Consider the following 15,212-nt stretch of genomic DNA (forward strand, 5'->3'; position numbering starts at 1 on the left):
TAAATTAACCAATAGAAGTGTTAGAATTGATTTCAAGAATTGATAGTTTTCTATTAAACACAAAGAAAGGTGCTTGTGGGGATAATGGAGTGGTAGGTATTGTAAAAGAGTACATTACTGGATTGGTCTTGAGAGGATAAAATCAAGACCCTGGTGAATTGACAAATTAGTTCTTGTGAGTTATCTTTTAGAAGATAATTTTCGTCATATGGAAAAGTTGCAGTAGAGTAGAGTTCTAGTGTACTCTTTGCCCAGGTCCCATCACGTTCGCCTCTGACAGGATCACAGACATCTGTCAACCTTAGAAGCCAGCCGGTTTCAGTGTTGCTGTGAGGTACAGACCCTGCTGGCATGTCACCAGGTCTCCCCTGCTCCGGTCCCTCTTTTGTCTCAGGGCCCCACGCTGTGTGTAGTCACCGTGTGTCTTCTGGTGCCTGCAGTGTGTCCCTCAATCCTGCCTGTCTTTATGGACCTGGACCAAGAGTACTGGGGTTATGTTGAAGAGTGTTCTTCATTTTGGTCTCTTACGAGGTATTCTTACGAGTGAGGCTGAGGTTGTGCATGTTAGGACGGGTGCTGATGGCAGGGTGTGTGGTCAGACACACACCTTGAAGGTGGTGTCTGCAGCACTGTACTGTCAACTTGGTGTTTTTCCTTGTATGCTATCAAATCTTAGTGGGGACATACTTTGAGACCATGCCAATATCCTGTTTACACATTGGTGGGTCATGTCTATGGTATGACTATGGTGTTGTGATTTATTACTTAGAATCTTACTGTAAGAAAAGGCTATCATTTCTTTATTCAACTCTGTGGGTATGGGCTCAGGCTATATATTTTTTTCCTTGGGTTATAATCTGGTACTATTACTATTTCTTGCCTAGCTCAGGTTCCAGTGTTGGGTTTGGCCACTGAGAGCGCTTTGAGCTCTGATCCTGTCTTTCCAACATGCCTCCATCTTTTAAGCAGTTCCTTAACTTTCTGAGACTTCAAGATGTTTCAGCCCTGCAATTGGCCATTTCTCTAAGGACCCCTGGCTCCTTTAACTGGAGAATGGCATTTAGAACCCAAGATTTAGAATCTACACAGGTGTGTGCATTGCTACTGACTTGTCACTGCCTCTAGAGCCTCAGATCGGACAGACCTAGGAAACATAGGTATGCACGTGGGCACACACACACATGCAATGTACACGTACACTTCAAATATTTATTGGCCATTTATACTTCCTCTGAGAAGTGTCTTTTCATTTTAGTTGCCCATTTTGTGATTGGGTCTTTACTTTGGAGGATCTAATTTTTTTTAGTTATTTTGTTGTTGTTGTTAAATTCTTTTATTGGTGCATTTTACGTATACAGCACAATTACATTTCTCATGAAATTACATTTCATGGGAATTGTACCTTTACATAATGCATCTTGATTCTTATTTTTTCCCCATTCCTAGCCCTCCCTTCACGCCCTCCACCCTTCCCTATTTACAAAGACTTTATTTCCATTTTTTCCATTTCTCAGCATTTTTCCTTTCCCTTCTTTGCTTTCCCCTGCCCCTCCCACTACCCCTACCCCTTTGGGCCTTTTCTTCCTATTTTACATTATCGATTATTCATTCTAATCATTGGTACATTTTAGGTATACAATATAATAACATTCAGCATTGGAAATTTGCACCTTTACATAATCTCCCTTGGTTCTTATTTTTCACCCTTGCCCAGCCCTCCCTTCAACCCCTCCAACCCCTCCATTCCTCCCTATTTACAAGGATTTTGTTCCTATTTTTCCATTTTCTCACATTAATCCCATTCCCTTCTATGCTTTCCCCTAGCCCTCCCACTTCCTGTTCCCCTTTGCCCCTTTTCTTCCTAGTTCTTTATATATTCTAGATATTAGTCCTCTGATGAATAGCTGGCAAATTTTTTTTCTCATCTTGTAGGTTGTCTCTTTGTTCTGTGACTTGTTTCTTGTGATGTATAGTAGCTTTGTAATTTGGTATGATCCCCTTGTTGATTTTTGGTATTTCTTGTGCCATTGGGGTTCTGCTCAGAAAGTCCTTGCCTATACCTAGAACACTTACCGAGTTACCTGTTTTGTCTTATAGCAGATTATTTCTGTTCTAACATTTAGATCTTTAATCCATCTTGATATTACATTTATTGCATTATGTTTGCTAGTATCTTGTTAAAGATTTTTGCATCTATATTCATTGGAGAGATTGGCCTGTAGTTCTCTTCTGGTTAGGTCCTTGTCTGCTTTGAGGGGTCAGGGTAATGCTAGCTTCCAGGAATGATTTTGAGAGTGTGACTTCCCTCTCTGTTTCATTAAAGAGTTTAAGGAGTGTTGATGTTAGATCTTCCTTGAATTTCTGTAGGAATTCAGCAATGAATCTATCAGGTCCTGGGCTTTTCTCAGTTGGTGGGTTTTTTATTTATGTGTTTATTTTTACCACTTCACTTTCATTGCTGGTTATTAGATTATTCAAGATTTTTGTTATTTTAATTTGATCTTTGGTACTGGGGATTGAACTCAAGACCATGCACTTGCAAGGCAAACATGGCGCCACTAAGCTAAATCCTCAGCTTATTCAAGATTTTTTAAGTCTTCTTGGTTCAGTTTTGGTAATTCATATGTATCTGTGAATCTCTTCATTTCTTCTGAGTTCTCCAATTTTTTGGTGTATACATTTGGAAGTAGTTGCTAATAATTTTTTGGATTTTGGCAATGTCCATTATGAGTTCGTTTTTCATTTCTAGTTGCACTGATTTGTGTCTTCCCCCCCCTCCCCTTTTTTTGGGGGGGGGTAAGATTGACCAAGGGTTTGTCTATTCTTTCAAAGAGCCATTCTTCAATTCATTGGTTCTTTGTTGCTCTTTTAGTTTCCATCTCATCAGTTTCTGCTTTCTTTATAATTTCTTCTACAAGCCATGGGTTTGGATTATTCTTGTTTTTCTGGGATCTTGAGGTGCATGATTAGATTGTTTATTTGGACTCATTCTGTTTTTCTTCTGTGGGTGTTCATTGCTATCATCACCTTCCTTTGTGGAACTGCTTTATTGTGTCCCATATGTGCTAGAATGTTTTACTGGCATTATTATTTAATGCCAGTAAGACAGTCTAGGAACTCTCTTACTTTTTCTGTGACCCATTTATTATTGCAGAGTGTGTTGTTTAATTTCCATACATTTGCATAGTTTCTGTGGTTTCAGTGCATTGTGATCTAATAATATGCATGGTAAAATTTTGATTCTTTCCCATTTATTTAAGCATACTTTATTAGCTAGTGTGTGGTCTGTTTTGGAGAAAGTACCATGTGCTGCTGAAAAGAATCTATATTCTGTTGTTGGGCGGAACACTGTAAATATCTAGTAAGTCCATTTGTTCAAAGGTTTTGTTCCACTCTGATACTTCTTTGTTAACTTTTTTGCTTAGTGGTCTATTTGTGATAGTGGGGTACTGAAATCCTCACTGTAATTATATTGACGTTTATCAACTCTTATGTCCATTAATGTTTATGAAGTTGAATGCACCATGGTTTGGTGCATATGTTTATAACTGTTGCCACTTCCTGTTGAATAGCTCCGTTAACCAACATGAAATATCCTTCTTTGTCCCTTTTGATCCGCTTTGGCTTAAAGTCCACTTTGTCTGAGAATAGGATAGCTACTCCTGCTTGTTTTCAGGCTCTTGTTGCCTGAAATATTGTTTTCCACCGTTTGATTTTTAGTCTGTGAATTTCTTTTTGAGTTAGATATGTTTCTTCTTTTTTTTGTTTTGTTTGTTTTTTTTCTGGTACTGGGGATCAAACTTGGGTGCTTGCGCTTGTGCAGCAGGCAGTGAAACCACTGAGCTAAATCCCCAGCCCACGTTTTTCTTCTTGATTCATTCTGCTATTCTGTGTTTTTTGATTGGTGAATTAAGTCCATTCACATTAATAGTTACAGTTGACAGGTGTTGACTTACTCCTGTCATTATATTACTTGTTAGCTATTCTACTCTCTTTCCTCTCTCCTTAGTTGGTAGCCCTGCCTGACACATTCCTTCTGTTGGACCTTTTGGCATTGTTAGCTTCATTGTCTCTAGTATATGAAAATTTTTTGGAGTGTTGGTTTGATTGTCGTGGATTTCTTTAGGTTCTCTTTATCATGGAAATATCTTATTTCGCCATCAATTTGGAAAGATAATTTTACAGGATATATCAATCTAGGTTGGAAGTTGTTTTCTTTTAGGGCTTGAAACACTTCACTCCAAGCTTTAAGGTTTGTGTTGAGAAGTCTGTTCTAATTCTGATGGATTTTCTTTTATAGGTGATTTTTCTCTTAACAGCTTTCAAGATTCTGTTCTTGTATAGAATTTCTGGTATTTTAATTATTATGTGCCATTGTATGTTTTTATTTCTGATCATGACTCTTTAGGGTTCTATATGCCTCACTTATCTGCATGTTAAATTCTTTTTCCATGTCTGGAAAGTTTTCTGCTCTTACTTCTGTAAACAGGTTTCTATATGTCCTTTGTGCTGTCTTCTGATTTTTTGTTAATTCCAATTATTCTTATATTAGTCTTCTTTGAGTCATCTAGCAGGAATTTGATCCATTTTTTATGTATCTTTCATTAATTGATCACTAACCACAGTCTTATCTTCTGGCCTTGACACTGTCCGCACATTGTTTGCCTGTGAACATTCTTGTACAGGTTTGTATAAGAATGTTAGTTCCATTCTCTTGAGTTTGATGCCTAAGAGTTGGACTTCTAGGGCACATGGTAGGTGTGTGCTTAGCTTTGGAAGAAACTATCACACTTTTTCAAAGCAGCTATACCAGCATCTTCATTTCCATCAGCAATGGATGATAATTTCCTATTACTCTTTTACCTTTGAAAGTTCTTTTTAGTAAGCACAGAACTATGGGTTTGACTATTTTCTTGTCATGGTTACTGTGTTTTTCATTTGCAGAGTTTTATTTTATTCTTTTTTCTTTCTTTCCATCTCAGCTGAAATTCTCATCCGACACTGTTTGTTGTCCACCTTCCCCATTAAATATTTGAGCATATTAATCATAATTATTTTAAACTCTTAGTCATTTCTGATATGTCATATTTGACTCTAGTTCTGATTATTTTGTCTGTTTGGAATACTTTTTCGTGTCTTTTTGTGTGCCTTAAAATTTTGTGATGAGAGCTCGACATCCTACATAAGGCAGAGCAGTTTATGTACATCACCTTTGCACTCGGGATGGGCATCCTTCATCTGCTGGCCCCTACTGTGTAGGCGGTTGGCCCGGTCCCGCGACCGCCTTCCCATGCCAGAGACATCAGATCCTTGCAGAGAGATGCCTTGTGTTTGAGTGGGTTAGTTCACAAGCCCCTGTCCAGTATCCTCACTGTAGATCTTCCTTTTGACCGTGCCTTGAGGAGGACCTCTCTCCTCCTCTTGGTCTTTTTCTGTCTCTCCCATTCCGTGTCCTTCAGAGCTCCTTAGCCTGGCATTTGGAGACAAAGAGGACGACAGTGAGCGCTCTGCTTTCTGACTGCGCCCCTTCTATTATGTGCGCTGTGCTCTTACCTTGCTGGGGTGGGGCTGCTCACGTCTCCTGCACATTCCCGGGCTCTGCTGTAGTCCTGTCCCTCCCCTTTTACCAGGGTCCTGAGGATAACAGTACTTAGCTCCCTACCCCCAAAGGATGAGGGTTGTATTTTCCTACTCGGGAGAAAGGAGATGGATCCAGGTGAGGTTTTTTGCCTCTGCCATGAAGATGCTGCTGCTCTTCCCCAGATCTGCACCACAGCACACACCTCTTAGCACTCTTTTCCATGAGAGCCTGACGGGGTTTGTGATGCCGGGCCCGCGAGGTTTCAAACCCTAACAGTTCACACTTGGCTCCAACCAGCTGTTTTACTCTGTCGACTCTTTTTGCTGAACTCTTGATCAGTAACAGGATGCTTGCCGCTGCATCTATCCCAAGTGACACAGCTTATGTCTGTTTTTCTACAGAAATTATCTTTTCTTCCGTTTTGGGCTGTTTGATTCTCTAGGACCTCAGTGTTTCAGTGGGTTTGGAAAAAGTCATATTGGAAGTTAGGCTTGCTCTTGCTTTTATGAAGGAATAGCTTTTAAGGTAAAGTAAGTCCCACCCTGCTTAGACTTTGCAGCAAGGCTGCCATTGATGGCATCAGCCTTCCTCTCCAGGAACCCATTGTTTTTCCATCTAGTTCTGCGCGGTCTTTGCTGCTTTCCCCTTTTTACAAGAAGATGTGTCTTTTTAAAAAGCAACTGATATGACACCCATGTGGCGAATTTGAGTCAAATTGGAGAGGACTTTTGTAATTTTAGAATTTCAAACATCAGACAGTGCCTGAGGCACTTGGAGTCCAGCATTGACCAGAAATCACCCTGTTCACCTCCAGCGTATACCCCCACTAGGATTCCAGTTTGTTGATTGACTCGTTTATTTTTTCATTTGTTCATTTGTTCATTCAACAGTATAACAGTAGAACCTGAAAGCAAAAGGGGTTATGAAATCTCGTATTAAAGAAATCCAGGGCTGGGGATTTAGCTCAGTGGTTCCACCACCTGCTTCACAAGCGCAAGGTCCTGAGTTCGATCCCTGGTACCAAAAAAAAAAATCCAGATACATGTTTTATCATTGAATATCTTAGTTATAAAAATGATACATATCCATGATCAATAGTGTAAAGATTCTTGCCTTTTCACCCCCTAGCAGTAATCGTGCTCTGAGTTTTGGTATGTAAATCCTCTGAGACTTTTCTCTAACAATTTATCTTTCCCATGTACAAAGAACAATAGTAAAGTTAATATTTGGGAAAGCCAGGAAAAACGAGTATTGCTTATTTCTTTTTCCTGAAACCTCAGATAGCAGTGAATACTCTGTATCTCATATTTTGTTCATACATACACACACACACACACACACACACACACACACACACACACACATACACGTACGTTTGTTGGAAAGTGTAGGTTATAAATCAGGCACAATATGAAAATAACGTACTGTAATAAACTGTGTGAATGCTGTGTCTCCCAATGGTGTGTGCTGTGGTCAGTTTGTCTCCCTGAATGGAGACGCACGGTGCCTTAGGCAATGAAGTGGAACGTGGTGAGTGGCGTGGGCACTGTGACACGGGCTGGGCTGCCCTGCCCTCCCCATCCGAACACAAGTCCTGCTGCACCATAGCTGCGAGCTGTGAGCAGGACACTGCTGAGTGGCTCACAGGCCGGTCTCACAGTGTGGGTGATTCATGTCCCAGGCACCAGGACAGGCAGCATCCCATTACACTGCTCAGCATAAAGCACAGTGTAAAACTTACGGGTTGTTCATTTAATGTTTTGGGCCACAGTTCACTGAAACCAGCAGAAGCGATACCACAAGTTTGCTGCTGCTGAGCTGCACAGGGCCTCACACTCTTTTTCACTGCTCCCCCTTTAACTTAAAGCACATGCCTCTGATTTACAAGGTTTTGGATAGGCGATATTTTTAAACCAGGTTCCACATGGGTGTATAAGTCTTTTGAAACTGTTCCTTGGACCACCTCGAGAAATGGGTTAAATCATATTTAAAAACTGACAGCACATTTTAAGATTAAATTAGTAATTTTTTTAAAATGAAGAAAGTTTAAATATCAGGTGAATTTTACTATAGAAACCTGTCTACAATACTAATCAAGGATTAAAGAAAATTATTTTGACCACAGAATCAATGCTGTCAGTTTTTTGTTTTAACTTGTTCAAAGAAAGGAAAAAATGGGGAAGTAGAGCAGGAAGAGACCAGGAGAAAAGTTGCATTGGACTCTTTTTACCTAGTTGTCATGTCTTGGGAATTTTTCTGGTACAGTGTTTGAAGCTTTCACTTTTCATTTTCTTTATGTTTCACCTTCTTCCTGTCTAATTGCTCTGTCAAGGCCCATTTTACGTCCTTACCCTTAACATGCCCACCCTGACCATGTCACTATCCCTGGTGCCTCTGCTCCGAGTTCCTGTTGTGCAGGCAGCTGCTTCTCCTTGTCTTTGACCTCAGGCTTTGTGAGCAGGGCCCGTCTGTTATATTCCTCACTGTGTGGCCCAGCCTTTGAAAGCTAAAAGATTGTGTTTTTGTGCTTGAAGAGCATTCGGTAACACACCCTTCTGGTTGTTTTCTTAGATGAAAAACAGAGATTCAGCTATGAGCGGTCTGGCTATGATCCTGAAGAATCCGACGGCCCCGATGAGGATGATAATGAAAACGAAGAGGACGATGAAGACAGCCAGGCGGAATCTGTCCTGTCCGCAGCACCCTCAGTCACGGCCAGCCCGCAGCACCTGCCATCTAGAAGTGGTCTTCAGGATTCCATAAGTGCTGATGAGGACGTCAGGATTCCCGATTGCTTCTCTGGGGTGCACATGGACCCCATGGACATTCTGCCGAGAGCGCTGCTCACCAAGATGACCGTTCTGAGCACCATGCAGTCCGACCTCAACAGGAAGGCGAGCTCTCCAGCGAAGGCCAGACAGCATGCAGCAAAGGATGAAGATGAGGCAGCTCCTTCTGTAGACTCTTCCAGGTCACCTGAAGGAGCCCCCAGGTCCCCAACCCATCAGATGTCTGTGGACGACCCAGAGGCAGGAGCTGTGCAGAGTTCTGTGGCAGGGAAGGCTGTCACAGTAACACAGGTAAGTGATTGATGGTGGTTCTTCTCTGCCTTCAGTCTTTACATAAGAGAGCCTAATAGCTTACGAAAACAGTACACCTAAATGATTTCTATATGGTTAAACCACTTTGTGCTTTTTTGGTTATATTTAATGGCAGAAGTTCCTTTGGTGTCTTAAATATTTTAATGAAAATTCACATACTGTATTATAAATCTGTGAAAGAGCCAAAAGCATCTTGAAAAACTTACCCATTATTTGCTTTTAAAAAAAGTTGGAAATAAAATATGTGTGTGTCAATTGTGAGTACAAGTCCTGGGGCCTGTTTATCCCAGGGCTTCCTCTGAATTGTTTTTCTCTGGATTTGCACCGCATTATCCAAATGCTTTGTGCTTTACCGCCATTGGCAAAACACCTACTGGTTTTCCCAGCAAAGTGACCCAAAACTGTTTCACGAGCTCCCTTTGCTTGGAAGATCAGATTGCCATGGCAGCTTGGGAAGGTGCTGCCCAGGACCTAGCTCGGGCCAGACTGGCCTTGCGGGCCCAGGACTGGCACTGAGTGTGTGGCCCCCCTTTCCCCATGGCCTTGTGGCCAGGTGGTTCTTAGGGGAGTACATCTCTGTTGACTCTCCTCTTAACCTTATATGTGTATAATTTGTTTCTAAGTGGGACACATTCTGGTTTGGTGGGTAACGGGAGAAACAGAAAGGACTGTAAAGGCTTGGATTTCTACAGACTAACAGACGTAAATTAATAGAATTTATATGTTGGTGGTTAAGTTAAATTATATTGATACAGAAATTAAAATGTAAATTACTGTAGTTTCAGTATAGGTAAAATCAAGAAAAAGGCTAGTATTTAGGTAAAAGTCTTAGAGTGGGAGGGAGGATGGGCAAGATTTATTCCTTCCAGTAACTTTTCATTCCTTCAGTATTGGATACCCACACTCTGAACTTCTCTGTCCCAAGTCTCTCGCACACCTGCCAGCACTTGGAAATCTGGTATTCAGCAGACATTTCCTAAACGTAGGAAGATATGAACAAGAGAAGGAGCCACTGCAGATGGTTGGTTGGTTGGTTGGTTGGTTAGTTTTAGAGATAGCTCTTTAATTCATGAATGCAGACTCTTGGTTAATTTGTCTCTAGTTCAGTCAGTGTTCACATCCAAATAATGTCACAATTTCTCAGTAATTCCTAATCTCTAAAATAAGGCTGAGCTGGTGGTACCAGGAAGAATATAACTATTGAAACTGTCTGAGTTATTCTAAGTTTAAAATATGATGATATCCAGGAAATGAGTTTGAAAAATGCAAAGCACTATACAAACATGACGGTATTTGTCCTAGGAAAGAAAGGTGCAGTTGGTTTATTACTTGGAAGTTTGCTTATAAACATCAAAGCAGTTACTGTTAAGAAATACAAGGATGCACGCTTTCCCATCCTGAGAATAGACAGCGCTGGTGTTTGACTGAGATGGCTCTGCCCCGACCTCACACTCCTGTGTCTTGCAGGGCACACCATCCGGCCAACTCCCTCCTGCCGCAGCTGCGCCCAGCCCGCAGCCAGTGGCGGGGCCTCTCTCCATTGCCTGCCCGCGTCCTGAGGCCCAGGAACAGAAGCAGCGAGTATCCCCACAGCCGCCCGCTGTCCCGCCTTCGCCCCAGACGCACTTGTTCAGCCACCTCCCCTTGCACTCCCAGCAGCAGTCAAGGACGCCTTACAACATGGTTCCCGTGGGGGGCATCCATGTGGTACCCACTGGCCTCGCCTACTCCACCTTTGTGCCCATCCAGGCCGGGCCAATGCAGCTCACCATTCCTGCTGTCAATGTCATTCACAGGACCGTGGGCCCCGCTGCAGAGACCGTCCCAGAAGCTCCCAGCACGACAGACCCCACCGGAGTGGCTGAGTTGGGCAGTGTTGTACCGTGTATTCCCATTGGCCAAATACGTGTGCCAGGCCTACAGAACCTTGGCACCCCTGGCTTGCCGTCCCTCCCCTCTCTAAGCATGGAAACTGTCAACATCGTAGGCCTGGCCAACGCCAGCGTCACCCCGCAGGTGCATCCACCAGGCCTGGCGCTCAGTGCCATGGGGCTGCAGGTTTTGACTGCGAGCCCTTCCTCTCAGAGCAGCCCCACCCCTCAGGCGCACATTCCGGGTCTCCAGATCTTGAACATAGCATTGCCGACCTTGATTCCCTCTGTCAGCCAGGTCGCCTCCGATGCCCAAGGAGCTCCACAAATACCAGCTTCCCAGAGCAGCGCGTGTGACACGCAGCCCAAGCAGACTTCTGTAGCCAATGCCAGCCAGGTCAGCAGGACCCAGTCTCCTCAGGGGTCACCTAAAGTCCAGCGGGAAAGTGCAAAAAATGTCCTGGGTCCCCATGCCCCTGCAGGTGACCGTGCAAGGTGTGATGGCGCCGGCAGAGTGGACACAGAGCGGGCGGCCTCCACAGACCCTGTGAAGCCCCAGCCTGAGCTCCCGTGCACCCAGGGGCAGGCGGCCAGCGCAGCAGAGCCTCTGAGGCCATCAGAGCCGCAGATTCCCTGCTCCGCCAGGCAGGGGCCCCGGCCGCCCGCGCCGCCCCCCCGGCAGCCCGCAGTGCAGTTCAGCGATGTGAGCAGCGATGACGACGAGGACCGCCTGGTGATCGCAACCTAGTGGTTTCTTTCTTATTCTTTTAATAACACTTAAAGGTTGTTTTGAAAACCCTTCTTTCCTTAAAGCACATTTTTCTGGCATAAACTCATGACTAATCTTTGTGCAATCATGAACTTTTGACCAATAATTGTTGTTTTGTGTCAGCTCCAGCCATTTTTGTACATGGTGTATAGAGAATTGTGCCTTTTAGGAGTTTTATGTTCAGAAACTGTACAGATTGTTGAATACATACATGAAAATATGTTACATATGTATATGAAATCCAGGTAGTTACTTGTGTTTAGTAAGAAGAACTCGTCAGATGAATCAAATGATTAAATTATATGTTGCACTGTTAAATATAAATTTTTATGGCTGTGGGACAGAGTTTCTGTGTATAAATTAGTATGTAGACTCCATATTTATTGTATTCATATTAGTCTTTGAAAATGGATCTGTCCGCCTCCTTGTGTAAGACAGTAACTTCACACTTCAGACAGATTTTCTGTTAGGAAATGTTTCAATAAAATACTGTTTACTGACTTTACCGTGGCTGAAGTTGTGTCTGTCCTATCTGTATTTGGAAAGCAGCCCCTGGAGCCCCTCTTTCCACATTCCCCCCTCAACCCCGTGCACACACCCAGCCGCAGCCCGTCACCCCATACGCCTGTTCTTCTTCTGTGTGAGGAGTAATTTTGAGGTTCTTTACCTATTTTGAGATACTTCATAGAACATACGGTCTGAGATGGGCAAACTTCCTAGGGGTGGATGTGAAGATTTCTGGTAAACATAAAGTTACCAGTGGTGTTCAGAGCTTAGTTTGGCTGAGACTCGGGAAACACTGACATCCCCGGATCCACCCCTGTTCATTAACTGTAGCCTCTTGTTTCTCTCCGTCCTACCTGTGGCATAGAAAGAGCTCCGTCTGTTATATACTAAGCCACAGAGGAGCCCAGATTTGTGAAAGAGCCAAATTCAGACTTATAACTAAAGAACTATAATGCTTAAGAAATGATTGCCTTCCCTCCTGGGAGATTCAATTTTCATTCATTCATTCAGAAAAATAGCCACAAGGGGTGGGGGTTTACAGTTATAACTGCAGTACTTTGCATTATTACCCAAGGTTTACAGAAGCTGGATATGAGAAAAATATTTTAATGTTGGAATTTTACTGTTTAACACATCGTTAAGGCAATGTGTTCAGTTTCAAAGGCCCACTCTGTGATGACAAAGATGGCAGGGACTGAAGGTTTCAGGGGACTAACAAATCTGGAGACCCACTGTCACATGCCAATGACTACGGGAAGGGTACCGGGCATCCTAACCTGCCGTCAGTCTCAGGTAGGATCTCCAGGCTTTGCTCCAGGCCCAGAAGACTGATGGTCCATCATGCTTTAGATGCATGCTTCAACTTAAATTTATACCCTTTCTCAGATTAGGTAACAAAATCCTCAAAAATAATAATACAGAGTTTATATTCTGAGCTAGGTTTGAAAAACATTCTGGAAACTTCAACTATGGGAGTTACATTGCCCAAATAATAGAGTTGTTGAAAAATGGGGTCCATTATCTGTCCAATTTCTGAAAACTAAATTTTAATTTTGTCTCATGACCTTGTATTACACTTTCATTGCCTAAACTTGAAAGCAGCGTAGTAACCCTAATAATACCCTTAACTCTGTAGTTGTACTATATAGGTATTTTATTACTCTAAATTAAAAGGCAATGCTCAATTTTATGTAGACTTCATGTAGTTTATGTAGACTTTTCTTAATTTGCAGAATTTCTCCATCTAATTGTGTTAAACATTGTGGTAGGTTTGGATGTTTCCTTGAAAATCTACTAGATAAGAAATACTACTGGGTGGGGGATTTAGCTGGGTGGTTCCAGTGCTTGCCTTGCAAGCACAAGGTCCCGAGTTCAATCCCTAGTACCAAAAGGAAAAAAAAAAAACAACTAAAATACTACCAAAGTCAGCCATTGCATTTTGAAATAATCTTATACTCAAAGTGGATAAGGAAATAGTAGATTTTGAACAGTCTCCAGTCATTTTTCCCAAGCGGCTCTGTCCATATGATATTCCCAAATACAACTGATTTGAAATAATGTAATTCAGAAAGATGGTAAGGCTTCATTTGGCTTTTTATTTTTTGGTGCTCTGTGTAAGACCCAGATTAGTAGAGAGCTAGGGTACAGTGACCTAGCAGATCTAGTAAGTTATTGGCAACACTATAGAAGCATAATGTGAAGTAATTCTAACATCTTGTGTGAATCTACCACAATGCCACCATCAGAAGTGTTGGGAAAATAAAGAGCTGAAGGTCATTTTTCTAATTTCCAAAGATGAGCATTTTTCTAGTTTTCAAAGATGAGTGAAAATGTTATGAAAATTTACTGTAAGTTAAGTCAAGGGCATTCAAGTAACTTGTTTTCATTCTCCAAATTTAGGTCATAATAACTTTGTTTCAGAATTATAATTAATCATGACATTTAATACAGAAATTTTGTATCTTTTTTTTTTAATACAGCATATTCCTTCACAGAAAAAGTGTAACATTTTTCTCCTTAATCTCTCACCTGAAATTTAAGTGATGGTACTTAATAAGGATTATAGAGTGTGATCATTAATTTTGTTAGAAGATTATCAAGGTACTATTTCTTTATGCATACTAGGGTCAAACTTAGAGCTTTTCTTTTCTGTTTTTAACCTTTTGAGATCAAGTCGAAAACATCAAAAACATAATTTTTCATTAGTGCAATTTTTTTTCCATACCATCTGTAAATTGTAAGGATGTTTTAAATCTTAAGACAGGGATGTTGCTTTAAAGTGATTTCCCATAACCTTGGAGATTTATCTATTTAACAGTCAAGATTACTAGATATCTATGTATGTTTTAATGACAGTAACTCCCAACTATCATAAAAATAGAATGATTGGAAAGTAAAAATAGTAAAATACTTTTTTCTGCAAATTATACAATCTGAAAATCATGAGGCTTTCTGTCACTCTATTGGGCTCACACCATAGGCATGCCTGCCCTTAAGTGTTTCTGTTCTCAGCCACACTTGGGCCTGAGCAAGACTTCCCAGGCCTCCCAAACCACATAATGATTCAGTACCAACCAAGTCATACGATCCAAGATACAAACGAAATTGAAAGAACACTTTCCACCCAAAAAGGGCAGAGCTGCTTAAGACCGGCCATATAAACTAGAGAATGATGCTAGACCACATGCATCTTAGAAACCCCAAACTACAAACTTAAGAAAGTTATTGCATAAAGTAATTAAAAGATGATTTGTGTCTGTTGGGGACTGCTGGACTTTGAAGGAGGCCTAAGATTTGGGCCTTTAGGCCTGATGCCAAGTAGTAGAACAAAAAGTAGAATCATGAGGGTCAAGTGGAAGACAGAGGACTCATTCAGACATTCAGTAAACATTTAGTACCAACAATGTAGAAAGCACTTTGGGAATGCAAATATAATGCAAATGAGATGGCCTGTGCCCTTTAAGACTTTCAGTTCTCAAAGAATAAGTATCTTGTGGCATAAGCGAGTCAACATGCAAATGAGAGAGAGCATTCTGGCCAAGTTGATCAGCCAGTACTTCAAGAATGGAGGACTGCAAGTTTGAGTCCTGCCTGGGAAACTTAGACCCTGTCACGAAAAGTATAAAGGGCTGGGGATGTAGCTCAGTTAAAGTAGACAGCTTCTGGGTTCCATCTCCCATACTTAAAAGGCATTTAAGCTTGGCCTTAACTACGGGGACTTGTTGAGCAGAGACAATAAATGAAACCATTACAGAGAGAATTTTGGAGGAGAATCCGTATCTCTTACTATGTACCATTTATCATTATTCCTCCCAAGCAAGATTGGCCATTTACAGGCAAGGAGACTGCATCTCATAAGTGTCAGAGAACCTATCTTTGCAGGT

General features: G+C 41.8%; 1 protein-coding gene across 9 annotated transcripts in view; it reads left to right on the forward strand.

Moving 5' to 3' along the window:
• Hivep1 (HIVEP zinc finger 1) overlaps positions 1 to 11,827 on the forward strand; it is a 126,226-nt gene extending 114,399 nt beyond the window's left edge. For 4 of the 9 annotated variants that reach the window (XM_004847684.3, XM_087181778.1, XM_087181777.1 and 1 more), the window contains exons 8-9: positions 8,153 to 8,661; positions 10,150 to 11,827. In XM_004847684.3, the coding sequence (XP_004847741.2) occupies positions 8,153 to 8,661; positions 10,150 to 11,301 (1,661 nt within the window). In that variant the 3' untranslated portion in view covers positions 11,302 to 11,827. The remainder of the gene's footprint in view (positions 1 to 8,152; positions 8,662 to 10,149) is intronic. The other 5 variants (XM_087181781.1, XR_015439312.1, XM_087181779.1 and 2 more) reach the window with 5 other exon arrangements.
• The last annotated feature ends 3,385 nt before the right edge of the window (positions 11,828 to 15,212 follow it).

The sequence above is a fragment of the Heterocephalus glaber genome, unplaced genomic scaffold (assembly GCF_053883595.1).
Source record: "Heterocephalus glaber isolate CG9 unplaced genomic scaffold, H.glaber_assembly_v1.0 deba00001472, whole genome shotgun sequence".
Lineage (NCBI taxonomy): Eukaryota > Metazoa > Chordata > Mammalia > Rodentia > Bathyergidae > Heterocephalus > Heterocephalus glaber.